Genomic DNA, 27,964 nt, shown 5'->3' on the forward strand with positions numbered 1-27,964 from the left:
GGGAAGCCAGCTGTAATCCTTGATAATTGCAGTCGGACCCTCATCATTGCACAAACAAGTCCTGCCATCTAAACCCAGGAGACTCCAGCGCCTCCCCTGCCATTAGTTCTTGTACATAAGCATCACTTACGAGAGCGTGTCCGTCCGGAGCTTCCAAGGGGCGGATGATGTACGGTGTCTTGCCCCCAGAGACGATGTGAACGTCATCGCCCGGAAGCGTCGACAGTGGACCTAGACCAAAGTACCCTTCCGCGGTAATGAAGAATCTGCGATTCGCGATGAGAGCAGCGTATGGCAAAGGTGTTGTGTAGACTTCACTCTTCGGACGTTGCGCCGTCTCGAGATATAGTAGCAACATTTCTCGCAAGCAAAAGTTATCGCCCGCTACTGCTGCCACGTCTTCATTATTTGCGGCTAGCATTTGATCAAGTAGGAGAGTGTTCGATGCTTCGAGGGCGCTTTTCGGAGCTGGTATTGTCGGGATGATGCCGGTATGGTCTCCGATCCAGATGCGTAGGAATGCGTCTAGTGTGTCCGTTTCCCCTAGAGGTAAGCTGGTCCTCATTACGAGAACATGGGCTGCTTCGGCCACGAGCTCGTGAGGCGCGAATGTCTGATCAGAGTATGCCCGCTTTTCGATCACCTTCTGGCCTACTTGCGAGATTGTCGCGACTTTGTACGACTTCGTCTGCAAATTACTGTCATCATCAGCGAAAGGCCACTGTACGTCGACCTGAGAGTCTCCGGAAGCCCGGTCAGGAATTCCAAGGGTTTCTGACGAGTACTGACAGTGCGGAAAGAAGCTGGACCAGTCCGCGACCCAGGAAGGTAGATCCTGCTGGCGTTGATACGACAGTCCAGCTCTACTCCATGGGGCCAAGGCATGGTCTTGTTCAAGAATGGCCCGAGTTGTCTGTTTGTACACCGCACTGAGTTCCGAGTTATAGTCCACAGTGATCACTTGCTGGGCCCAACGTGGTCCAAGTCCAAGAAGCGCGTAGACTTTGTCGCGGGGATCGGTGATTTGGAATACGTAGGCTCGCTCCAGTAATGCTGACAAGGTGACCCGCGAGTCTCCAGGCCTTTCAGCATTCTCGTGTCTTGAGTCGTCCATTGACTGAATGCCGCTGACCTATCACCTTGCATCTTGTCGCGCTTCACAAAAGTCGTAGGCTGTAGACATTCCAACAAGACGTGGCCCAGATCGTGTCCGTTGAGAGTATCCCGAACGCAGCGTCGACAGAGATCGATATTGGCGCACTCGACACATTTGTACCTTGGACCTTCCAGGCTCGCTTTCTGTGCAGTACAGAGCCGGCCATCGCAGGAGATGCCTTCATGTACCAGAATGTCTCGGTTTGACGCTTCGGTCTCGGCCTGTTCATTTGCAGGCAGGGCTTGAACTGGATTAACGAATGTGTCGCGCAGCTGGGCGGGCACTTCAATGAGGGTGCCATCGGTGGCCATCTCGTCGTGTGATGTTAGCACGCAAAGCGTGGAGACAAGAGGCATGACATCGCACTACGTCTATCTTTCAGACGTCCTCGCACAGGCGCGGAGGAAGAGTTCCATCACGGAGGAAGTTTCATGTCCCGCTGCGAGTGCGGCTGAGCTTGTGTAACACGCTCATATTGCCAAATGCAATACCGAGTCGAAGCAGTCAAATTGTGTATATTTCTCGGACGGAAGAGCACAATGCGAGCCGCTCACGGACGACGGGCGGCCGTACTACTGCAGCTCGATTGAGGCCCATGATTCTTTCGACGTCGCTGAAAACGTAGCGGCAGACAGGAAGTGCACTGGTTGCAGTGTCCTGGATCGAGGGTTGTGAAAGCAAAAGAGGAAGAGTCGCGTGACGACGAGGCCTCGGACCTTCCCGAAGCAAGGATGCCGCGTGGCGCTGCAAGGAAGGCTCCAACGGTCATCCATGAAATTGAAAAGTCCATCATCAAAACGTTGCCTAATCCTGCGCCATGGTGACCTCAGCCTCAGCCGGTGGAGACGCGCTACCGAAGATGCGCACAAACGACGAAGAGCACCAGACGCTGCGGCAGTACCAAGCGAGACTGCAGGCCAGCAAGCCACTGATCGATCAAGTCAGCAATCAATGGAAGAATGAGAAGACCAGCTGCGAAGAGGGCTATACACAGGAGGAAGGAGAGTCCGGCTTCTGCGATCTGGACAATGCGGCGAGCTGTCCGAACATAACTAGAGACCTGGCCGCGTCTCGCCGTTTCCGCAGAAAGTTTGCATATGCTGCTATCACGCTATTGGCAGTGTACTACCTCTGGTCTCGATATTGGCGGCCAAAGATGGCTGTGGACTGGGCATATCGAGAGGGTTTCGTGTCGCAAAGCGATGGCACATACGGGATCGCGAGGGGAGGTGACCTGGATCCAGATCTCGTTCGGATAAGGGAACTTGACCATGAGCTGCTGCCAGGGGGAAAGTCAGACCCGGATGGCAAGAGACGACTCGTCTTCGTGGGAGACGTTCACGGCTGTAAGAAGGAGCTTTGGAAACTACTGGACAAGGTGGATTTTCGAGAGGATACAGACCACCTGGTACTAGTCGGCGACATCATCTCGAAAGGTCCAGACAATGTTGGAGTACTGGACGAACTCATCCGACTCAAAGCCACCAGCGTTCGAGGCAATCATGAGGACAGAATTCTGCAGGTCGCACGATCCCTCGACACAGGCGCACCGCCACCCAGTGAGAAGGTCTCAAGTAAAGGACACTCCAAAGACGCCGCACTGCTCCGAGAACTCAAGCCGCCTCACCTGAAGTACCTCCGCGACATGCCCTTGATGCTCCACATCCCCTCTCTCCCCATGGCTCTATCGTCAACCAAGAAGCATGACTCGCCGATCAAGGAGCACATCTTGGTCGTTCACGCTGGCCTCGTCCCAGGAGTAGCCTTGAACAAGCAAGACCCTTACTTCGTAATGAACATGCGCAGCATCAACCGCCGCACCCACGTCCCATCCGCCACGCGCGCACCCTCAAAGCAGTCAAAACCCTGGTTCGACATCTGGAACTGGTACAACGATCACGTGTACCGCAAGAAGTCGATGCGTGGATTCAATCCTCCGGGGACCGACTCAAGTGAAGAGGATACCACTGCGCAAGACTCGTCAAGCTGGTTTCTTACAACCTTGTGGAAGAACTTCTGGGGCAAGAAGAAACTGCATCCAAATCCCCAGATTGTGATCTACGGGCATGACAGTAAACAAGGCTTGCAAATTGAGCGATGGTCCAAGGGCTTGGACTCGGGGTGTGTAGGAGGCGGGGAATTAACTGCCCTGGTGCTGGATGCGCGGGGAAGGCAGGAGTTGCATAGTGTTGGGTGTAAGAACTATCGAGATTAGATGAGGATCAAGGGTTGGAATCGTTTGTTGTACTCTCTGCATGAGCGGAAGGAGTTGGGAGGGAGGGAGGGCTATAGCGTGTCATGTTTAGGATAATGCGGAGATACCCCAGAATATGTCTTTCAATGTTGTTCACATCTTCAATTTCTTACAACGTGCACACTACTGTTCAGCATACCAACGATAGCCAGGCGCTTGATAGCGCGCTGTAACGTGATGGAGACAGCAATATTTTACTCGTCTTGCCGAAGATCCTGAACTGGTAATTGCGATGAGCTGTGAGAAATACGTATCATGATATGGAAGTCAACTTTCATCGTCTCTTCCGCCGCTTAAGATCCCAATTTACGTCCTCGGGATTAAGGTCCTTCACTGTCACCCAGGAGTCAACATCATCTTCGCCCGCTTCCTCCCTGAGCTCCTCGACTTCTCGCTCTTCTTCAGCGTCCTTCAATTCTGGCTTTTCCATCTCGACCTCGGCGCTATCACTATCGTAAAGGTCACCGAGGAAGCCACCGAGATACAACACAGCGTTCAGGACCTCCTTCCCTACAGGTATGATGTTGTCCCTTGGCAGAAGAAACCCATATGTTCCACGATCACGTAGCTTGATCTGATACGCGTACCGCGTGCCGATAGTATGGTAGAAGAAGTCCAGCGCCGATCCGCCTGAAGACTCAATGCGCGGCATGAGGTGCTGCTTCGTGCCTTTTGAGTTGAATGCGACGTTGCCCTCGCAAGCTGGCATGACTTCGTAGTTGTGGCCATGTGTTGTTCGGATCGCCTTGCCAATTCCAAATGCGACCTCTTCAAGATTCTCCAAACCTGGTGGCGTCGCGTCGCAGGAGTAGGCGTAGGGGTAGAGAATCTGCTGTGAGTACGAGTGCAAGTCCAGGAATCCCACAAAGTCCACGTTGTTGTTATCAGTCTCATTTTTCGCCCAATCTCCGAAGGCTTTCGCCTCTCTTGCTTCGAATGCACTACTGCCGGCGTAGGCTTCGCTACACGGGTTGTCCGTCGCGGCCCATTCGTAGCCGAACGCTTTGTCCAAATCCATGCCCTTGCAGAAGCGTAGGCCAGTCTCCTGTCTGTTCTTGCGCCAGAGGCGATCTGTCTCCCAGGTGTAGATGTAGCCATCGGGGTTCAGTGTGGGCACAAACACGAAGTCGAAGGCTTCTAGCAACCTCGTCACGCTGGTAACTTGGCCATAGCCTGTGACGAGAGAGTAGGCAATATAATTCACTGTTGTAGTGCTGATCCATTCTCTTGCATGTAGACCGCCAGCCACGAGGATTGTCTTGCGCTTTGGAGGATTCGGGTCTTCGCTGTTCGTTGGGTGCACGCCGACTCGTAGGGCTGGAATGTCGCGACCTTCGGCAGTCGTACCAATACTGATTTTGCGCACATGAGTGGTGTACAGAGACGCGAGCAGCCTCATCCACGGATCAATGACGGAAAATGGCTGGTAATCGGCGAAGAAAATGTTGGTCTCTGCTGCCGACACTGGCTCCAGTGTTGGGCTAAAAGGTCGTCGCGTGGGTAAGTGGTATGGCGCCTCCGTAGTGGCCTGCTTCGCGCTTCGGGGATACGTATCTGCTATGGCTTGCGCAAGAGCCTGCTCACGCAGCAGAGGCGTGTGCGCGTTCTGTAGCGACTTCGGGAGAAGACCCAGCAGATAAGGCACCTCCTCCTTGGCCATGCGAACATCCACCCACTCGTACGAGAACTCCCACACGTCCAGAAGCTGGTTATCGATGGCCTCTGCCATGTACTCGGCCTCTTCGGGTGTGCTGATGTTGAATCTGACCACGATGTCTCCCCCATAACCAGCAAAGACGTGGGGTGGAGGCCGTGGTCTGTCACTATGCGCTCTGTCCTTGGATCCATGACAGGAGCTCGGCCGCCACACTGCATCCAGCATATGTCCTACAAAGTCTCGCCATTGCGATTGAGGTTCCGGATTGTGAGGGAGGTGCAGGGGGTGTTGTTCGTATGCTGGAGGAGCAGCAAGCACCAATGTAGATAGCAGTGCCGGTAGAGCCAACAAGGCTGTCTGGACGTGCTTCATGGTGCCAATTGCGGTAGAGGTTGCTCCTCAGCTTTCACGGCTAATGGGAGAGTTGTGAAGTGATACCTGGTATAGAGATAATATAGGTGGAAGATAAGCCGGTTAGTCTTAGCTAATTAGAACCACCTCGCTTCGTCGCCTAATAGGAACAAGTCTAAGCTTTCAAAGCGTAGGTGGTCTAAGGGCGTAAGTCGCGAAAAGCGCTATCGCTTCGTAGATACGTAGCTAATTCTGCGGGCAATAGCTTCGTATATATATTACCCCTACCCCGGTCTATAGCACTCTATAGATATATTTTCTAAAATATAAGTATATAGTTCTATAGAGAAGCTAATAGAGAATAATCTCTATATTTTAAATTTCCGAAATTTTTAGTAATTGAAAAGCCTTAACTTAGGGCTTAAAAGAAAGTCCCGGGAAGTTTTGGTTATTAGTAAATTTTAAAATCGCTACTCCTCTATAATTAATTATTTAAATATCGTTAAACAGATACGGATTAACAGTAGCGGAGTAGAGTAAGAGATCAATCTTTAACTAACTAATAGTACGAGTATATAGCAATATATTAGGAACTAATATATTAATTATGTTAGATATCTATCTAAGCTAAAGGGGAAAGAAGGTATCTCCCTATAAGCTAAGTTATCGTAGATACCTTAGGCTACTAGATCACTTTCTAATTATTAACTCCCTTTAAGATACTATATCTTAACACTCCTACTTATCTCGTATAGGAGGTTATTAATACGGACAAGGCGTAAGACAGGGCGTAGACGTATTAATACCTTAGAATTAAATAAGTTCTACGAAGAAGAGAAGATAAGAAAGTCGCGAAGCCGCGATAAAGTAAACGTCGAGGTTAGGGTCTAGGGTCCGGGCGCGCTAGCGTACTAGGTCACGTAATACTAAGTATAGCCTTACGAGGTAAATCGAATACTACCCCCCCTCTTAAACCGCCGTACGCCCTCGTACGCGGAAATATATCGCCGTAGGGTAGATCCGTAAGGAAGAACCGTACTATTAGGAAGCGCTAGCTTACCTCGGGTTAACCGTAGAGAGACTATATATCTTACCGTAGTAAGCCTTAAGTCGAGAGTCTATATTATACCGTAGTATATCTTAGATAAGCTAACTATATATTAAGCCTTAGCTTATCTTAAGTTATATCTATATTACGCGAGCAGTTACTATCCTCCGCTACTATTTAGGGCAAGGGGTGACGGGAAATGGCGACGACGACGGCAGTAGACGACCGAGAGCAAGGGGGAGACGAGTGGAGGACGCTCTGCAAGAAGGCGGAAGAGATGGTAGCGGCAGAAGAAGGGAGGTTTCCGGAGAGAGCACTGAAAGGAGTAATGAGCGAACTGCTCGGGGGACTGAAGGCGCTCAAACGACAAACAAGCACTACGATCAACATGGCAATCGAGGCAGCAACACGAAACGCAAGAAACAACCCTCAAAGAGACCCGAGACAGACCTAGGGCCTAACGACCTGGGCAACAATCGCGAGCCAACCCACCCCCCCTCAAAGCACAGTACTACGAGTCCATATTACGGACCAGAAAGAGAAGGAAGAGATAGGAAAGATGACCGGGAGGGAGATAGTCGAGAAGATCGGAGTAAAGGGAATAGTAGGGGCAAGGGCAGACAACAAAGGGGTCAAGCTGTTTACAGCACACGTATAGGACAAGAAGGCCCTCGAAATAAACAAGGAGTGGACACTGAAGATCGGGAGCACAGCGAAAGTCTCCTATCAACAGTACATGGTAATTGCGCATGGGGTCCCACGAACCTTTGACACACAAAGGGATACACCAAACCTCCAGAGGCAAAACCAGGTAACAGCACTAGGACTACAGATCACAAAGACAGCGTGGGTCAAGAAGAAGATAGAGGAGGGCAAGAGGGCCTCCTCGCTGATCTTATGGGTTGCAACACCAGAGCAAGCGAACAAGGTCTTAGACCAAGGGTTGTACTGGGACTTTGAGAGGCTGGATGTAGAAATCTATCAGAGCAACCACAGAATCCTTCAATGTTTCAACTGTCAACAGTACGGACATATTGCCCCAAAGTGTAGCAAAGCCACACCAGTCTGCTCACACTGTGCTGGTGATCACGCGACCCAAGAGTGCCAAAAACGGAAGGAGGACACAAGATGCGCAGCATGTGGGAGAAAACACCCGGCATGGTCAAACCAATGCCTAGTTAGACTATCAGCCCAGTGGAGAGCGCGGGAAGCAAGGGTAACAACACCAACCAGGTTCCTAGTAGGTAAACAGAAACAACCAGAGAGAACCACCCACCCGAATAAGAGACCCCGGCCACAAGAGGAGCCACAAATAGTGCCAGTAATAGGGAGACCAACGTTCTTGTACAAGGCAGCGCAGAGCAATGGACAAATGAGAATCAACCAAATGATAGGGAGCCAACCCCAAAGGGAAGAACAGGAGGAGGGACGGGAAAACCAACAGCAAGACCAACAGCAAGACCAAACGGACCTAGACACAAACATGTCCTGATGCCTCACACTAACAGACTATCAATCATTCAGTATAATGTGAACAGAAGCAAAGACAAGGTCCAAAGGAGCTTTCTACAAGCCTTAGACCCGGAGGAACACCACATTATAGCAATACAGGAACCATAGATCAACCCACACTCTAGGATTCTATCAACTGTGCGAGACCCGAGATACCACGTAGTAATAAACAGAACCGAGGGAGTCCCACGAACTTGTATCTATGTCAGTAAGAAGGTACTAGCAGAGGACTGGCAGGCCTGGCCGAGAACCGACAGGGATATCACCACAGTGCAGCTCAAAACAACTCAAGGCCAAGTCCTGATCTATAGCGTATACAACCCACCTCCAGAGTCCAGAAGCAGCACATAACTACACACGCTAGGAAGGCTCCCGGAAGCAATGGACCAACAAAACCACAACATCGTGATAGGAGATTTCAACCTCCACCACCCAAAGTGGGGATCGGACTTCACCCCAGCACACCACTTCTTAGCAGGGAGGCTCATTGGTCAGATGGAAACAGCCTAAATGGACTTGATCACGCCAAAGGGAACAGAAACTTGGGCTAGAAACAACAGTTCTAGCACGCTAGACCTATGCTTCATGTCCTACGCCTTAACACGACGGGTAGAAAGCTGCACAGTCAATGACCAACTAGAGTCCTCATCAGACCACTATCCAATCCAAACCGACATCCAACTCACAGTTGAGGAGGAGAGGGAACCTGAGAGGAGGCTCTGCTGGAAGCAGGCCGAGTGGACACTAGTACAGCAGCGGCTAGAAGGCGAACTAGAACAGGTGAACATTGACAACATACACATAACGGAGGGGATTGACCAAGCAGTGGAGCAGCTGATAGAAGCTATGCAAAGGGCAGCCCAGGCCCATATACCTGAGAAGAGATGGTCGCTATACCAGAAGCCATACTGGACACTAGAGTGCACAGCCAAAGTCAAGGAGGCAAGGAGAGCAAGAAGGAGATAGGAGCAACGACGCACCCAAGCAAACTGGGAAGCCTATAACAACGCGTACAAAGCAAAGAAGGCGCAGATCAGAAGAGACAAGACGTAGGAGTGGAGGTCAACTGTAGGGATGATCACAGAACACCCGGAACAAATCTGGAGACTAGCAGAATGGGCCAGGAAACTAGACGAGGAACGAAACTCCCCGCCCCAGTTTCCCTCAATACAGGACCAAGACGGGGAAACGCAAACCACTCCGATAGGGAAAGCGAAAGCATTCGCAGACCACTTCTTCGGGACTCAGGTAGAGGCAGACCTAAGCAACATCCCAGGAACACACATTCCTCCGCTAAGGGAGGCTAACTAGCAAGTGTCTGCTATAGAGATCGGAAACATTATCAAGAAACTGAAGGGCAACAAAGCCCCAGGCCCAGACAAGATCCCTAACTATTACCTAAAAGCTAGCAGCAGCCTTATCACTCCAGTGCTTGCGCCAATCTTTACCCAGTGCATGAAGCAGGGGTATTGCCTAAAGGCCTTTAGGCAATCACTGACTTGCGTCCTAAGGAAACCCCAAAAGGAAGACTATACCAAGTTGAAGTCATACAGACCAATTGCGTTGCTGAACACACTAGGGAAGCTCCTAGAGAAGGTCGTAGCTATAAGGCTCACCGGAATAGTAGAAGAACACAACCTCCTCCCGGCAACGCAAATGGGGGGGAGACAAAAGAGATCTACCCTCACAGCAGTCGAACTGATCACAGAGCAAATCAGACACATCTGGCACTATGGCAACAACAAGGTAGCCTCACTGCTTTCACTAGACATATCAGGGGCTTTCGACAATGTGTCCTACGCAAGGCTCCTACACATCCTCAGAATGAAAAGCATCCCAGCCTGGATAGTACACTTTGTGCAGTCATTCCTTAAGGACAGAACAACCCAGATCCTCCTAGGGTCCTTCAAAGCCCCGCAGACCCCAATTGCGAACACGGGCATCCCACAAGGCTCTACACTCTCCCCAATTCTGTTCCTCCTCTTTATGGCCGACCTGACCCCACTCCTAGAAACAGCAAACACCTCAGCATCGGGGTTCGTGGATGACACAAATATCCTAGCGTGGTCGGGGTCCACAGAGGAAAACTGCGCACTCCTAGAGGAGAGACATAGACAATGCGAAAAGTGGGTAAGAGAGTATGGGGCAAAATTCGCACCGGACAAGTACCAACTTATCCATTTTAGCAAGGTAAAGACAAAACACAACTTGGCAGCACCAGTAAAAATCCAGGGGTTCGAGACCCATCCTACAAGGGAACTCAGAGTCCTTGGGATATGGCTAGACCCGAAACTCAGCTGGGGACCACAAGTGAAGAAGGCGCAAGCGAGAGCGGACACCAACAGACAATCAATCGAGAGACTCACTGCGTCAACCTGGGGGGCGACCTTCACAAAGGCCCAGACCATGTACAAGGCCATTGTCAAGCCCGCAATGCTATATGGAGCAGCAATTTGGGCAGCGGAAAAACACATCCCGAAGAGAATTGAGGACCCCCTCAACAGAGCGCAGGCAGCCTGCCTAAAGAGAGTACTAGGGGCATACAAGTCAACCCCTCACAGGACAATGGAAATGGAATCAGGTACAGCCCCCATCAGGGAGTACCTCCAGGGTATGAGGTGTCAATACGCAGAGAAGACATCAGCATACCCAGCCTAGGGAACCATCCAAGCAGCTACTCAAAGGATAAGAACCCAGTGGGAGAGGAGGAGAAGACCCAACCGGCCACACATGATCCCACAGAAGGAAGCAGACCTAAAAACATCACAGGAAATCCTAGCAGCCCTTGAACAGAGAGAAGCTCTGAGGGAGCAAGCTAACACAGGGGACAAAGGGAAAAAGAAGCAAAGCCAAGCAGAAAGGATCGCAGGTCACCTATGGGAAACGCGTTGGAACCAAAAACCGGTGAGGCCAGGAGCCCCACCAGCGGCCAGGACCTTCGGGAGGTATAACTACCTTATCTATAAAGACCTGAAGAGGGCGGAAGCAAGCATAGCTATCCAGATTCGCTCTGAGCACATTGGGCTAAGAGCATACTTGCACCAAAGAAGAGTCCCAGGATACGATTCCAAACGTTGCCCCTGTGGCTACCTATCCCAAAACCCGGAGCACATGGTGCTGAACTGTACTAAGTGGGTAAAAGGGAGAAGCCAGTGGAGGGCGAAGGCAAGAGACAGGCAATACCAGGCCATCATCCAGGACAGACAAGATATAAGGAGAGTGACAAGATGGATCCTTAACGAGGACTACCTAGAGCAATTCTCCCTAGCAGTAGAAACGGAAAGGTGGATAGAGAGGAGGGAGAGAGAGAGAAGAGCCGGGGAAACAGAAGGGAGAAAGGGAATCGAGAGGAGGACATCACTAGGGTTACGGGCAAGGTAGTCATAGGGTAACAACTATGACACTAGCGTACCCTGAAGGAAGGAGAACGAAAGGACAAGACAGGAAAGAACGAGGAGGGCAAAGACGAGGAGGTTTTCATCCGTTAATCGGGTTTCCTACCTACACAAATAGACCTAAATAGCGAGAGACCTGCATAGGCTATAGGGCACTAAAACAGGCGAATGAATAATCTATCTATCTATATTACGCGAGCGTCGTAGAGTCGACTATCGGTAACGATATCTAGGTCGTCTAATATCTAACCTTTAGGCTTCTAGGTTCTTAGTAACCGAGCGAGAAAGCTCCTCGGCTATAGCGATCTAGAACTCGGTAGGGTTATACCGTAGCCTATATTCCACCTCTTTGCCCTTCTAGGTAAAGTTAATCGGTATCGTATAGCGGTAGCTAAGATATTCCTCCTTCCGTATACGTATACCCTATTATAAGGTCTTGTCCTCTCTACCTATACGGAGTCGAGTTTCCTTCTTAGACTAACGTCGGTTATACTTATTACGTAGTAGCTCTTAGTGCTTCTAGCGCCGACGTTCTTCCTCTTACTAACGAGCCTACTTAGTATCTCCGCGACCCTTAGTCTCGTTCTATGTCTCTTACGCTATATTACGTAGTCGTTCTATATCTACGGTATCGTCGAAATCCGGATCCTACTACGACTCGTCTTCTACCTCTTACTACGCTACGCTAAGTATACCGTTCTACTTTTATTAGGCTTCTCGGAGGAACGCCTTCGTAAGAGGATTTAGGTTAAGTATTAGGATTAAGGATAATTTGTCTAGTCCGATAGTCGTATTAGTACCTACGGCTATTCGAGTCTCGGTCGTACGCGGTCGTAGCGGCGATACGTAGTCTATAATCGTACGGGTCGGCGATCTAAGGGCGGTAGAACTTAATAATACGGATAAGGCGTAAGATAGGGCGTAAACGTATTAATACCTTAGAATTGAATAAGTTCTACGAAGAAGAGAAGATAAGAAAGTCGTAAAGCCGCGATAAAGTAAACGTCGAGGTCAGGGTCTAGGGTCCGGGCGCGCTAGCGTACTAGGTCACGTGACACTAAGTATAGCCTTACGAGGTAAACCGTAATAGTTATAGTCTACTTACTTTCTATTAATAGTACTTAGACCTTTTTATAATAGGTTAAGCTAGCTTATAAGCCTCTAGAAGTATAGACTAGTCTTTAGTTTTATAAACTCGTCTATTATAAATATAGGTCAGTAGGTATGTCGTACGGTACTAAGACTAACTTAGTATATACTAAGCTAGTCGAGACAATAGTACGGTAATACTACCGAGACACCGTACGAATAGTAGGAGCGACTTAGAGGACCTAAAGTCACTTAGCTAATTAGTACGAGACTATCGGAGGAACTACCGTCGTAGGATAAGATATAGATAAAACTAATAAGGCGTAGTGAAATAAAACTAGGACTAGAGCAATATCCCTCTATATAGGTATAAGAGACGTAGTCTCTATACTAATAGTAGAGACACCTTTAGTACTAAATACTATTCTTATAACGGTTTAGAGTCGTATTAATACAAAGTAGCTAGGTACGTAGGAAAGAGGAGCGCGAGGTACGCCGAGGCTATATATAAGCCGAGGTGCTACGCTAGTACGCGCGATTACGTAACCTACGTACTAGCTAGATATTCGCTAGGCCTAGGGCCGTAACACTACCCCCCTTTAAAATCGCGCTTAGTCCCTTAAGCTCGTAGTATAGCCGCTATAAACGCGGCGTCATTCTCTATATTATCCTCTATACCGTATTAACGTATATCCGGTACTTACCTACTAACGGTTATCTTTCTTAAAGTAGCTGCCTACGGGCTATTATAAGTACTAGTATTAGGTTCGTAATACGTAACTACCGGAAGAGCTATAGGCACCTACGCGAATAACTTACGTAGCCTACCTATAGTTACCGGGTTAGACGTAACTATTAACGAAGCGTTTACGGCTAAAGCGTTTATTACTTCGCCGATCATAACGTCTTCGGGTATATCCTTATTAGGAATCTACCCTAGTAGCGGCGTGAAGTTAGCTAGCCTGTCCTTCGTAGGATAGTTATAGTAGAAGTCCGTAATAGAGGCGGTAGTAGTATCTATTAACTCCTTAGCGGGCTCCTAGGTAGGCTTACTATAACCTACCTATTATATAAGGTATTTATACCTTCGTTCCTTCCTCCTACCGCGTAGCGCTAGGCCTAGCGGCAATGTACTCTTTACGTTAAGCACTATATCTAGGAGCTAATACGTATTTATGTCTCCGTTATTATCTTCTACCTCGATTAGGGCCGGAGGCAGCTATACTTATCCTAGTATTAGTACGTATATAGGTATTAGCAAGTTAGCGTAAAAGCCGTTATAGAGGTTACTTAGGGATTAAGGGAGGTCTAGACGGTACGTGTTGTGTAGTAGTACCTTAGTAACTACGTATAGTCTAGTATAGCGGTAATTAAGCTTCTTTAATAGGCGCTTAGTACGCTAGTTACGTATACTAAGGTGTACTAGGTCTCCGACTTCGTACCGTAGTATAATCGTTCTATACTTATTAGTATATCTAGCTTACGATGCTTATACTATTACTATAGAGTCTCGTAGCTTATACCTAAGGTCTGTTATACGTTATACGAATACATTTATAGACTCTACGTCTAATCGCTATTTATACGGAAGTAGTTATATAGGGAGATTGAGTTTAGTATATATATAACGTAGGTTCTTACTAATATTCGCTATAAAAGGACTTACGCTAGTCGTTTCGAAGACGTAGTCGTTTATAGTGAACTCTATAAGTAGGAGCCAATCTAGCTAGTTATCCTAAGCGTAACTAGTGAACGTACGTAGGTACTATTCTATTATCTTATTAGTATTCTCGCTTTGACTATTAGTCTTAGGGTAATTGTTAGGGCGAGAGCCTAGCCTATAAGATATAAGGGTGAAAGCGAGAATGTAGGTACGAAGTGTAGATATAAAAGGGTATAGTATAATTGCTACACAAAACGAAAGACGAAGAAAGTAAGAGAGGCCTAGGGAAGGCTAGATATTTATACGCGACCCTCGCGAGTGCGTGTCCCCGTATTAATAGGGCTAACCCGTACGAAGCCGCGCTTAGTAGCTTTGCTCAAAACCTTATTCTAACCTGCCCTACGTTCCGAGTCTTCCACGTGCTTCTTCTAGGGTCTAGCGTAGTCGCGGGTGCTCGCGGGAGTGCCGTGAGTCATATAGTCACGAGCCGAAGTGAATCTATTAAGGTTTAGTAGGGGGGTAAATTTAGAGTGCTAGGTCCCGTAGTAAATATTACGGGGTATATGATTCTTAGCGCTCATATACTAAGCTGGACTGTCACTTCTTAACGACTTCTAAGCACTCTAAGGCTCTTCTGTCCCTACCTTCTATACACTCTATAGGGAGACTATAATAGTAATAGCCGGTTAAGATCTTACGCTTAATTTATAGTAACTCGTAGAGGCGTCCCTAGAAGGCTAATACCTATTAAGGACTACGATCCGACGTAATTGTCTTTAGTAGACTATGTCGGGAGAAGATATACTTTATGTAGATATATACGATATACTCCGCTATTATTTCTAATACTAGAATACAATGCCGCTCCTTACCTAAACGGTCTATAACTATAAGTACGTTCTTATAGTACTGACTATCTACTATACAGTTAGCCCTTAGTAGTTCGATAACAAAGTCTAAGGCAACGTCGTCCTACGTATCGAATAGGACTAGTAGTAGAGTAAGCAGTCTATATTAAGGTTCGTTAATGCTACGGCTATTACGGTATATACGGTATACTCGTACGAAAGATCTAATAAACCGTGTTATTCGTAGCTATATATAGTAACGTGACACTAACCGGCTCGTAGTTGTCTTACCGGGGTGTCCTATAGTAGGTATATCGTAGAAGGCCTTAACGATACGTATACGTATAGTATTTCCCTTATCTTCGGTAGGTAGGATAAAGAGACTATAACCGCTATGTCTATTCTTAATATAGATCATCCTATCGACTAGTATCGCGTGCTTATCGTCAATCTTGTTCTTTCGTAGCAGTTTAATAGGTTCGCCTACTACTAACTAGGTCGTAGCTTCGATTATATCGTCCTGTTCGTATAGCTTACTAATGTCGGCTAATAGCGCTTCGTCTATTACTACTCCTTCGACTTCGAATACGCTTAGCCGTAGGATTTAGCTAGTACTAATAGATAAGAAGTATTCTAGTTTAGGTAGTATACGATCCTACTATACGTACCGCGGATCTGCTTTGTTATATAGAATCGCGTCCTATAAACGTCTAGTAAGGCTGTCTAGTTTAGCTCCTTAAACACCTAGACAATATATAATCTTAAAGAAGAATTGTAAGAGGAACTCGGCCTATCTTACTTGTCGTCTATTTAGTTACTTAGAGGTTATAAAGTATTCGAGGTTCTTATAGTCGCTATATACTAGTACTAGGTAGCCGCTTAGATTAGTAAAGTTCTTAAAGTCTAGTTTATCGATATCGCTAGCTATAAGTTCGGGCTTCTACTCTTTAAATACTTTAACGATAGCAAGTAGTTCCTTGTTATAAATGTCGTAATTATACTCCTACGGGCTTATCTTCTTAGACAGGTATACGATTGGCCTTAGAATATTATCCTTATCGTATTGCGATAGGACCGTAGCCGTAATAAAGTCACTCGTGGCCGTTTTAAGTACTGTTCTATATCCTAGGACAAACATCGCTAATATAGTGCCTTTAGTATCGGTGAAAGCTTGCTTCAGTCCGTCGAATGCCTTCTAATATTCCTCTATCTATTACTAAGGGCAGTCCTTCTTAGTCAGCTTTACTATAGGTAATACTATCTTACTATAGTCCTTAATAAAGCGCCGATAGAACCCGGAGAACCTATTAAACGCAAGGACATCTTTTACGTTTACTAGTATTCCCTATTCCCTTATAGCTTATACCTTAGCTAGGTCTATTAAGACTCCGTCCTTGCCGATAATAAGGCCTAGGTATTTAGTAGATTAGGTATAAAACTTATATTTAGTAATGTCGAGTTATAGGCCGGCTTCACTATATTTACGAAGTACCTTCTTAATATACTCTATATACTCCTTAAGAGTATCGCTGAAGATGAGTATATTATCTAGGTATACCGACGTAAAGTCGTTAAGGAACTCTCGTAGTATATCGTTAATATAAGACTAGAAAGTACTAGGGGCATTATATAACCCGAATAGTATTACTAGGCATTTAAACTATCTATATCGTATTGTGAATACGGTTAGCTATTCGGAGCCCTCTACTATTCTAATACGATTGAAAGCGGCAATAATATCTAGCTTAGTAAAGTACTTCTTCCTAGTAATACGATTGAGTATGTCTTATATTAAGGGTATAGGATACCTAGACTTAATCGTACGTTTGTTAACTTGTCTATAGTCAATATAGACTCTCAATCCACCTCCTAGTTTCTTAATAATAAGCACGGGTAATAAAGTATCTACTCTACCTTCGTATCTACGAATGCCCTTCTAGGCTAACTGCTCTTAGACCTAGTACGCGATGACTTCGTCCTCCTAGTTTAACATCGGGTAGGGCCTACTAAAAGGCGGTGTAGTTCCTAGCTTCAGCTTGATCTCGTAGTCAATACTAGGCCTATATAGTAGAAGCTCCTTCGTATCTTATTTAGAGAAGCAATATACGAATTCGTAATATATAGGGAGAAGGTGGTCCTTTAGATCGATAGTCTCCTCCTTCTTACGTATAAACTTGTCTATATCGGCTTGTATATACATCTTGTAGGTAGAGAGAGTCGGACTAACGCGTTACGCTACTAGTACGAACGCCGCTATACGTACATTAAGTCGCTCGATAGTCTTGTTATTAGAAAGTATCCTATAGCCGGTATTAGGCGAGTATGTCGCTATATTACGTATATTACGGGCGCTTATAGCGTAGGTAGTAAGTAGGTCTATAGTACGTATATTGCTAGGTTGCTATAGCTCGTTCCTATTAAAGATAAACATTATATATACCTCTACTCCTTTCCGCCTTACTATCTTCTTAATTACCTCCGCGCTAACTTCCTAGATATCGACATCCGGTAGTATCGGCGTAGCTAGTTTCTTTTCGAATAATAGTTTAGCGGTTTGCGGGCGTTCCTTTATAATTATATTAGAGGTTATAGTCTAGACAAAATCTCTATCGTTATCTTCTTCGACAGTAGCTTAATACGCTAGTCGGGTCTTTAGGGTAGGTTCGAAGGTTTGCTTAGTAATTACTAGTTCCTACTTATCGTTAACACTCTATACCTAGACTGGCTCGCTATCCTATAGGTAATACTCCTTATAGTGCTCCGAGTCGAGGGTTATAGTGCCTAACGTAAAGTAGATACCTAGCTAGTATTTATTATACTAGGGCCTACCTAGTACGATGTTATACTCTAGATATATAACCTAGAAGGTTCTAGTCTCCTTGTAACTATTGCCGAGTATAAGTTCTAGACTTATACGGTATTCTATTATTTCCGCGGCTATCGAGCCGTTTACTAACCTAAGGGCTAGTAGGTTGTTAAGCTTAATTAAGGGTAGATTATAGTTTTACGTATAGAAGAAGTCGACATACTTAGAATTAGCACCGTTATTAAGGAAAGTAAATGCATTTTGCCTATTAGCTATCCCTAGTATTACGAGGTATAAGCCGATAATAAAGTTGTATTCTATTTCTACTATTCTAAGAATATATAATAACAGCTTAAGCCCTTCGGGTGGCTTTACTAGTAGTGCCTCTTCGTAATGTCTTATATTCTCCTTTTTATATCTACTAGCTATTACGCTTAAGTAGTAGACTAGGCATTTTCCGCCGGTAGTATAACGGTAGTACCGCTAGCGTTAGTACCTAGACGTACTAGTATCTCGTACTCGAACAGCTCGTAAGTACGCTACTATAGGCGGTGACCGGGCTTACGACACTTCTTATAGAGGCTCTTACGTATATAGCGAGTATTCTTAGCTTCGTCTATAGTCTTACTAAGGCTACTCTTAAATAGTTTAGGTCGGGTAGACCAAGCCCTACGGGTCGGCTTATTAGAGCCTAAACCTACTAGCTTGTCGTCCTTATTGTCCTTATTGCCGTCCTTCTTATCGTTCTTTAGCTTCTCGGAGCGTAGGTAGAGAGCGTCGAGGATCCTAAAGTCCTTATCTACCTAATAGAGATTGTCGATTATCTCTTATAACGATTCGGGACGGAAGTTAAGATACTTATTAAGATAGCGGACAGTTAGCTTACGTTATAGGTTGTCTATCGTATCTTTACCCTTAAGGCCTAGGATGTTAGTATTCTAGCGCTACTTAGGGAAGAAGGTCTAGAAGCTGTCCTTATTATCTATCTTGAGGTTAGTTAGGCGATTACGAGCCCTACTAATTAGGTTACGGTCTCCGTATCGCTTAGCGAATTCCTAGATAAGGTCGTTAATACCCTTATACGTCTTCTTACTACTAGTTAGGCTACCCGAGATAGTAGAGATCTTTAGTCTAACTAGTTCCTAAGCATTACCTAGTAAGGCTAGTAAGTCGTATACGAACTTAAGTACTACCTTCTTATCGCGAAAGACCGTGTAGTCGATAATAGTCTCTAACTCGGAGAAGAACTTCTCGAGGGAGGGTCTAGATAGCTTACTATCGATAGTACTAACGAACTTCTCTAGCTTATCTATACTACGCTAAGTCTTAAAGGGCTAGCTAAGGTCCGGATCGTACTTAACTAGAGACTCGAAGTCGTAGACTAGCTCCTTCTTAGAAGAGCGGCGATAAGTACGAGTATTACTATCCGACTCCGAGGCCTCCTCTAACTTATTAGATAATAGATCGGAGTCGTTACTATTATCCTTACGTATAGACTTCTTAGCCTTCTTTCTAGTAGTACGGCGAGCTACCTTATCCTCCTCGTCCTTATTACTAGCTCTATTATTATTCTTATTGTTATCCTTAGATAGGGTTCGGCCGTTCTATAGGGCACGACGCTATAATATAGCGCGAGATAGTAAGGATCGTACTCGAGAGCGGCCTCGGCGGTCTTCGAGTTACTTCTTAAGATCATCTACCTAAGTCTACTACGACTTATTAAGATACTTAATGTCGTTCTAGTAGGTTTGAGCTTCTGTCTTATACGTATCGAGATCGAATTCGAGGGTCTTAATCTTCGAGTTATTATTAGATAACTACTAAAGTGCCTCCTTAGCTTACTTCTTTAGGGTGTCGTTCTTCGCGGTAAGTATACTAATCTCTACGGACATTACTATATTCGATAATACCTTAGGTCGGGCCTTTAGGTTATCGAGTTCCTTAACTAGGGTGTCGTATTTATTACGTATCTATTAGTCGTAACTCTTCTATCTCCTAAGCTCTTACCCTACTTTACCTAACTACTCGTAGAGGATAGTCGCTATCTATATTACGTTCCTATACTCTTACTCGGCGCGTCGTAAGATAAAGTAGATAGCCGTAGCGGTCTCGGGCTCTACTAAGAGCTTAACGAGCTAGTCGATATCGAGTTAAAGGAGGTCGTTTGCGGGAATTCGGAGGGTTTTCGCAACTTATTATATATCCTCGCCCTTACCTTCCTCGGTCGCGCCGTCGTCGTCGTAGTCGACTACTACTATAGTAACGCCGTTCTCTTCTTAGATCTCGTCGTCGTTTAGAAGGTCGTACAAGTTGAACTTACTAGGTAGGTTAGTAACTAGGCGCTATAAGTTCTCGAGTTTCTACTATATAGCGTCGTCGGTAGTCTACTACTACTCTTACGTTTATCCTTAAGTCTATATATTAAATATAGACTCGCGCTATACTACTAGTCGTATAGCTAGTAGCGAGCCTCGCTATCCTTAGGGTCGTACTATATTAGGTGCTACTTAGCCTATAGTAGTCTCTTATACCGAGTCGCGCGTTTTTTATCGTATGCCCTAATCTCTTATTACGGTTATTATTAATAATCTACGCTCTTATAGATCCCGTTATAGCTCTTCTACGGATATAGATAGATAGATTTGTTATTCCCCTATTCTAGGACCCTATCCGGCCTATATAGGTATATATCTATTGTTATATATAAAGGGAAACCCGAATAGGTGAAAACCCTTCCCGCCCCCGACTGCTCCTTGTCTAGATTAGCTTTCCCTCTGAACGTACGTAGTCTATGTCACTACCCCGTTAGCCCCCGCTCCTAGCCGGTCTCGTCGCGCTACGTCGTATCCTCTCTTCCTATACTACTCCTACTAGGCGGTACTATTCTAGCTAGCCCTTCTCTAGTATCTAGTTCGTAATGCGCCGTAGGTCCTTAGCGTTGTTAAGAAGTGCCCTAATCGTCCGGTTCCTCGCCTTTGCTATCTACTCCCCCCTTCCTAGCGACCACCTCGGACAGACGAGGAGTACGTACCGTACGTTCTAGGAGCGATAGCCGTAGGGGCAGCTAGTATTCGTGTATCCTAGAACCTTCCTCTATAATAGGTACCCCTAGAGGCCGATGTGTTCGCTTCGTAGTTAGGTTGCTATACTACTCTATACCCTCGTAAGGTAGTAGTAGATAAGCTTCGGGGGGTGCTTAACCGCGGATTTTGTAGCTAACTATTCCTTAGGTTGTCCCGCTAGCTAAGGGCGTCCACTATACCCTACAACCTGGTTGTTCCACCTCTCTTTCTATAGTTGCTCTATAAACGATTTCTTACCTTCCTATTATATTACTAGCTGTTCGTCCCTTGCCCGGTAGTTCGGCTCGTTTCCGGGTCGAATGCCCTTATACGCTAGTACTAATTCGCGGGCCCTTACGACTATACTAGCGATGACCTTCTGTACTAGGTACTATGCCGACTTGCCTAAGTAGGAGGTCCGTAGTCCCTAGATATATAGGTCGATCGGCGGTATAGCGGTCTCGTACTTAAGCATCCTCGTTAGTATCGACTTATATACCCCGGTGACCTTCCTTAGGCATTGGTTTTAGATCTTCGCTAGCGGCGCGACGAGTCCCTTCGATAGGCAGGCCCTCTCGCCTAAGGACTATACTTGGCTACTATAGGTAAGGACTGGCCGTATAATAGCCGTATATAGAAGTCGTAACTACCGGAAGTCCGCCCCCTATATAGACGTAGTAAGCCTCTAGCATAATGCTATATTCTGTTTAGCTTTCCGTAATATTGCCTATACGTGCTTCCTCTACCGTAGCGCCGGGTCCACCTATAGTCCGAGGATCCTAAGCTGATTTGCCGGGTTAGTCGTATACCCCTATATCTAGATAGAAGCTTATATATTATAGAACCGTAGCCGGCGCCTTCTACGGATATAGAGACCTAGCTAAGTATAACGGTTTATAGTCGTGTTGATATAAAATAGCTAGGTACGTAGGAAAGAGGAGCGCGAGGTACGCCGAGGCTATATATAAGCCGAGGTGCTACGCTAGTGCGCGCGGTCACGTGACCTACGTACTAGCTAGATATTCGCTAGGCCTAGGGCCGTGATAATTCTACTATATACCTTCGTATAATATATTAGTCCTTCCTCCTTCCCTATTACGTATCCTAACTTCCGTATATATATATATACTATACCTATTTAATAGGTTATAAGCCCGGGTTTACTTAATAGGACATTAATATATTAAGGAATTATAACGTAGGGTATTATACCCTATACCCGGAATCCGTACGGTAACGTACTAATAGACTCGGGGAGTCTACTATACGGACCGCTACTAATAGACTCGGGGAGTCTAAGCTTATTCTAACTACCGTAGTTAAGTAGAGCTTACTATATATTCAAGGCTACCTTCGCTATAGAAGACTTAACGAGTTACGAGGGCCCCCGGAAGGTCGGCCCTACCCTTACTCGTAAGAACTAGAAGCGCTAGTTCGTTATACTACGAGACTATCTCGAAAGCCGGGAGGTATTCTAGGTTATTAACGACTCGTCGGCTAATCTCTTAGAATCCGTTACGCCTAAGATTACTTCGAAGGCAAACGGTATAGCGAGATATACTATCTTAGTATATTTGTCCGAGGAGGATAACTAAGAAATCTTATATATACGAGATATAAAAGAGATCTAGAAACTTCTATAGAAGAAGTATAGTAAGGTCTATAAGGTATACGTAGTGGCGCTTATAAAGTAGCTAGTATCGTTTAAGCTACCGGACGATTAGACAATTAGATAAGGGTAGATATATCTAGGTAACCTATCTATATAGATTACCGAAATAGATAGTAAAGAGACCTACTATAAGGACCCTATCCGGAGGTTTAAGCACCTACTAAGTAGCCTCCCGGACGTCTACGCTAGTACTAGGGATACTATCCTAGCCTAGCTAAACCTAGGCTAGGAATCCGCTATAACCTTACTTAAATCCTATAAATTACGGATCTAAGAGAGTAAGGGCGAGACCGCTCTATACTCCTAGAGGCAAGGGAGTAAGAGCGGCTACTTTATCTACGATAGTAACTACCTAGTTATATTATGCCCGGAACTAGATTCCGTAAAGCAGTTTATTAAAAAGAAGAATACCTAGAAGCAACCGGAGAAGAAGTTCTATAAAGAGCTAGTCCGGAATCTAGAGAAGGCCTAAAACGCCCTTAAGAAGTCTAGGAAATAGTAGAAGGATAGGAGAAGCCAATCCGATAATAAGATAAAGGTAAAGGCAATATGAGCCTATACCTTACGAGAAAGCGATACCGAGGAAATATACGACAATAAAGTCGCCTATTCTACTACCGAGATAAAAGGTAAGTTTCCCGCCTCCGAATAGTTACTAGACTCCTATACCTCCTTATACATAACTAATAATGAGTCTCTATTCAGATCGCTTAGGAAACTAGCGAGAAGGAAAGTGATTAAAGTCGGTAGGGGGTACCTAGATATATTCTATAAAGGAATAGTAACTATAGGAGGACTAATAGGGAAATAAATTACGCTAGAGAAAGTCTTGTTTACTCCTAATCTCGGAGTTAATCTAGTTTTATAGAGGCAGTTTAGTAAGTAATTCGATGTCGAACCTCTGAACTTTATACTTAAGTATAAGAGCGGAAAGCCTATCGTACGAACAGTGCTACGAGGGGGGGTACCGGTAGTATCTTCGATATCCGACTCTCTAAACTAGGTAGATAATAGGCTCCCGGAGATATTATACGAGGAAGCTCTAGTAGCGGTAACTACTAAGGATTAGTAGGAGCTTTAGTATAGAAGATTCGTATACCTAGGTAAAGGATTACTCCGGAATGTCTATAGGGTAAGTAATAAGAAGGACCCGATTCCTATCCCGGACGAGTATAACTATAAGGTATACTCTATCGCGAATATACGGAAGTTTAAAGGCGCTATCGTAGAACGAAAGAACGAAAGACTTACGCTTATATCTATCGATATCTACGGACCCTTCAAAAATACAACATCTAGGCTAAATTTCAAATACTAGCTAGAGATCGTAGATAACTTCTTAAGAAAGAAGTAGGTAATCCCGCTTAAGAATAAATCCGACGTACCGTAAGTACTACGATAATAGCGGCTAACTATAGAGAAAGTATCTAAATGCTTTATAAGAGTAGTACGGAGTAATAATAGACCTAAGCTACTAATAGTTCTAAAGGAATAGAAGAAAGAATCGGGGGTTTAATACAATACGACGGATACTTATAACTCTATATAAAACGGAGTAGTAGAAAGGTTAATCTAGGTATCGGAGAACGCAATCTACGTAATACTCGAGGAATCGGGGATACCGGTAGAATTCTAGCTTAAAGCGCTAGAGGTATAGGCGGTTATACGTAACCTACTACCGAACGGACCGTTACTTAACGGTATCTAACTTTCGCCGGAAGAAGCATTTACTAGCAAAGTACCGACGGTAGATTACCTAAGAGTATAGGGTTATAGGGTAGTAGTTTACGTAGAACCGAAATTATATCTAAAAGGGCTACGATAGGATAAGTTAATAAACCGGGGTAAGGAAGCTATTTTCGTTAGATACGGTTAATCGACTAAGTAATAGTTGTTCTAGGAGCTAGATATACGAGCTATTAGGCAGTATAGCTAAGTAGATTAGTTCGAAAACGAGAAGGGGGGAGATCTAGATTTAGGTATCTCCTTTACGAACTAACCTAGTAAGATACCTAAACGAAGGCTAGTCGGTCGACTACCGGCGGTCTCGCGACTACTACTAGTTTAGTAACTAGCGGATGCCCCGATAGTAATCTTACGATCCTCGGGTAGTATAATACCTAGGCTCGACGAGAGTAACGTAAGTAAGATAGGGTATAAAATACCCTAACTTTCTACTACTAAAGTAGCCGAGTCCTCTATAGAAGAACCGACCTAGCTAATCCCCGCTCCCTACGTAGAGACCGAACCCGCTACGGCTAAGGACAAAAGACTAACTGTCTTAAGACCGCTCTATATCCAACTTCCCGGTAGACTAGATAATATCGCGGACTATAAGAAGATCGAGGAAGCCCCGGAGCTACCGGAACTAATCGTCCGGAGGAAAAGGACTAGGGATCCTAACGATAACTACGGCTAGGACTAGGACTATAGGGCTAAGCACTATAAAGCTATAATAGCTTTGTTCTACTAACTACTATAGGTAAATAATAGACTTACTAATACCGACGAACGTATATTTATAGCTACGGTAGAGGAACTATTTAACGAAGTCTAAGAATACGCCTTTACTACATTCGGACCCGGTATCGCCTACTAATAGGAAGTACCTATCCCGAAGATATATAAGGCTACGGTAGGGGATCCTAAATAGGGCCACTTATAGAAGGACGCTATCGATACCGAGCTACTCTCGTTATTAAGTAATAATACCTAGGAAACGGCTATCGCTCTAAGGGAGGCAAATATAGTTACCTCTAAGTAGGTCTTCGACGTAAAGAGACTTTCAAGCGGAGCAATCGAAAAGTTTAAGGCAAGACTTATCGTAAGAGGGTTTTTATAGAAGTTCGGCGTTAACTTTAAAGAGACATTCGTACCTATAGTACGCTATAACACCCTAAGGGTCTTTATAGTAGTAGTTTACGAGCGGGATCTCGAGATATACTAGGTCGACGTTAACAATACGTTTACCTAAAGCTACCTAGCCGAAGACGTCTATATAAAACCCCTACTAGGAGTCGAAACCCTACTAAATACGGTCCTTAAGGTACTCCGGAGTCTCTACGGCCTAAAGTAGGTAGCTAGACACTAGAATAAGCTCTATATCGCTACGTTAGTTAAAGTAGGATTCTACTAGTCCGAGGAAGACCTAGATCTCCTAACTTATACTAAGAGAGCCATTATGCTACTTATCTATATAGACGACATACCTATTATAGTACTAAGGTTAGCCGACATCTAATAGTTTAAGAAGCAGTTCGCGTAACACTTTAAGATTAAGGATCTCGGGGAACCGGAGAAACTACTAGGACTAAAGATCAATCGCGATAGGCGTAACGGTACCCTAAAACTCGACTAGGGCTATTATATCCGTAAGGCCCTTACTAAAATAGATATAGTAAAAGAAAAGGCAAGCCTAATACTCTCGCTAATAGATAGTTATAATGACCCTCGTCCTATAGCCCCGAACGACGAGAGATATAGTAAGGATAACTACTAGAGCGATAATAGGACCTAGATATAGCTAATAACTATAACGAGACCGGACCTAGCCTTCCTACTCGGGAGAACTAGTACATATGTCGCGGATCTAATAAAGCGGTATATAAAAGTACTAAAGAAGGTCTCGAGATACCTAAGGTCGTTCCCCGACCTAGGGTTAATATTTAGACGTAGTAGCGGTACCCTAACCGGATACTTAGACTCTAACTACGCGATAGATCGAATAGATAGGGTCTTAATTCAAGGACATGTCTAGCTAGTATACGGTACGCCTATATCCTAGATAAGTAAGAAGCAAAAGTCTATAGTAACCTCTACTATAGAGGCAGAGTTTATAGCGATAAACGCCGCCGTAAAACAATCCTAGTTCCTAGCGGCTATCCTCCGAGAGATGAACTACTCGGGGCTAGTAGGAGACTGCTCTTTCTAACTAATAGTCCTAGCCGATAAGAGTACCGTCGACGAACTAAGACTAGTACGCCTTATAGAGAATAACTAGGCGGTTCTAACCTTAGTTAAGGACGCCTATATCTACGAAAGATCTAAGTATATTAATGTTACCTATAACTATATTAGGCACCTCTAGTAGTAGAGGAAGATCAAAGTAGAGTACTACTATATTAAGGAGATAGTAGTAGATAGTTTGACCAAACCGCTAGCCGGTCCCTAGTTCTAGACCTTCGTACGATAGCTATAGCTAGTATAGTAGGAATAATTGTTCCTCGCCTTACGACCTAAGTAGGAGTATTACGAATATAGGTTAGTAGGCATGTCGTACAGTACTAAGACTAACTTAGTATATACTAAGCTAGTCGAGACAATAGTACGATAATACTACCGAGATACCGTATAAATAGTAGGAGCGACTTAGAGGACCTAAAGTCGCTTAGCTAGTTAGTACGAGACTATCGGAGGAACTGCCGTCGTAGGATAAGATATAGATAAAACCGATAAGGCGTAGTGAAACAGAACTAGGACTAGAGTAATATCCCTCTATATAGGTATAAGAGACGTAGTCTCTATACCGATAGTAGAGACACCTTTAGTACTAAATACTATTCTACTATAGACCTTCGTATACTACATTAGTCCTTCCTCCTTCTCTATTACGTGTCCTAACTTCTATACGTATACATTTCTACGATAGAAGCTAAAGGCAAGTACCCCTCGTCCGAGTAGTTACTTAACTCTTATGCTTTATTATATATAACTGACTAAGATTTACTATTTAGGACACTAAAGCCTCTTTTAAAGAGGAAGTACATCAAGGTTAGGGGTGGCTATCTACAAGCTATATATATAGGAAGTGTAGTAATAGGTAGTCCTTCTAGAAAGTAAATTGTCTTAGAAAATGTCTTATCTGTTCCTAGCCTTAGAGTTAGTCTTGTTTCGTGGAATCAGTTTAGCCAACAGTTTACTGTCCAACCACCCAGTTTCACCCTAAAATCCTTGTCTAGTAAACCCGTTGTCTAGACCAAACTTCGAGGAGGAGTACCGTTTATCCACTAGATCTCAGAAATTCTTGAGCTATAGCATGCTGGCATACTCTCTTAAGAACGTGACGGTACCGCTATGGCTAACACTGAGTCCGAAGATCAGTAGGAGCTATGGCATAGAAGATGTGCACACCTTGGCAAGGGACTGCTAAGAAACCTGCATAGAGTCACTGACAAGAAAGATCCCATTCCTGTTCCTTCTAAACACCAGAATTGCAAGGTCTGCTCCCTTGCAAACATAAGGAAGTTCAAAGGACCTGCCACAGAGAGGAAAGGGGAGAGGCTGGCCCTCATCTCTATTGACATCTGTGGGCCTTTTCAGGGCGCAGTCTCTAGGCTAGGATACAAATATTAGCTTGAGATTGTAGACAACTTCTCTAGGAAGAAGTGGGTAATCCCTTTGAAGGCCAGGAGCGACGCTCCTACAGCCCTACGGGATTGGTATGTCTAGGCA

At 45.1% G+C, this 27,964-nt stretch overlaps 3 protein-coding genes across 3 annotated transcripts; 1 reads left to right on the forward strand and 2 right to left on the reverse strand.

Annotated features, from left to right (window-relative positions):
• Positions 1 to 43: 43 nt before the first annotated feature.
• CLAFUR5_05811 (uncharacterized protein) lies at positions 44 to 1,114 on the reverse strand (the record flags this gene model as incomplete). Its single annotated transcript, XM_047904959.1, has 1 exon — positions 44 to 1,114. One exon carries the CDS (start codon positions 1,112 to 1,114, stop codon positions 44 to 46), a length of 1,071 nt encoding a protein of 356 aa, XP_047761593.1.
• Positions 1,115 to 1,973: 859 nt separating this feature from the next.
• On the forward strand, positions 1,974 to 3,371 carry CLAFUR5_05812 (Bis(5'-nucleosyl)-tetraphosphatase, symmetrical; the record flags this gene model as incomplete). Its single annotated transcript, XM_047904960.1, has 1 exon — positions 1,974 to 3,371. The coding sequence occupies one exon, from the start codon at positions 1,974 to 1,976 to the stop codon at positions 3,369 to 3,371; it is 1,398 nt and encodes a 465-aa protein (XP_047762377.1).
• A 313-nt stretch (positions 3,372 to 3,684) lies between these two features.
• CLAFUR5_05813 (Putative metallocarboxypeptidase ECM14) lies at positions 3,685 to 5,439 on the reverse strand (the record flags this gene model as incomplete). The annotated part of the gene is made up of 1 exon (XM_047904961.1): positions 3,685 to 5,439. The coding sequence occupies one exon, from the start codon at positions 5,437 to 5,439 to the stop codon at positions 3,685 to 3,687; it is 1,755 nt and encodes a 584-aa protein (XP_047762378.1).
• Positions 5,440 to 27,964: the final 22,525 nt, after the last annotated feature.

Source organism: Fulvia fulva, chromosome 5, assembly GCF_020509005.1.
Source record: "Fulvia fulva chromosome 5, complete sequence".
Taxonomy (NCBI): Eukaryota; Fungi; Ascomycota; class Dothideomycetes; order Mycosphaerellales; family Mycosphaerellaceae; genus Fulvia; species Fulvia fulva.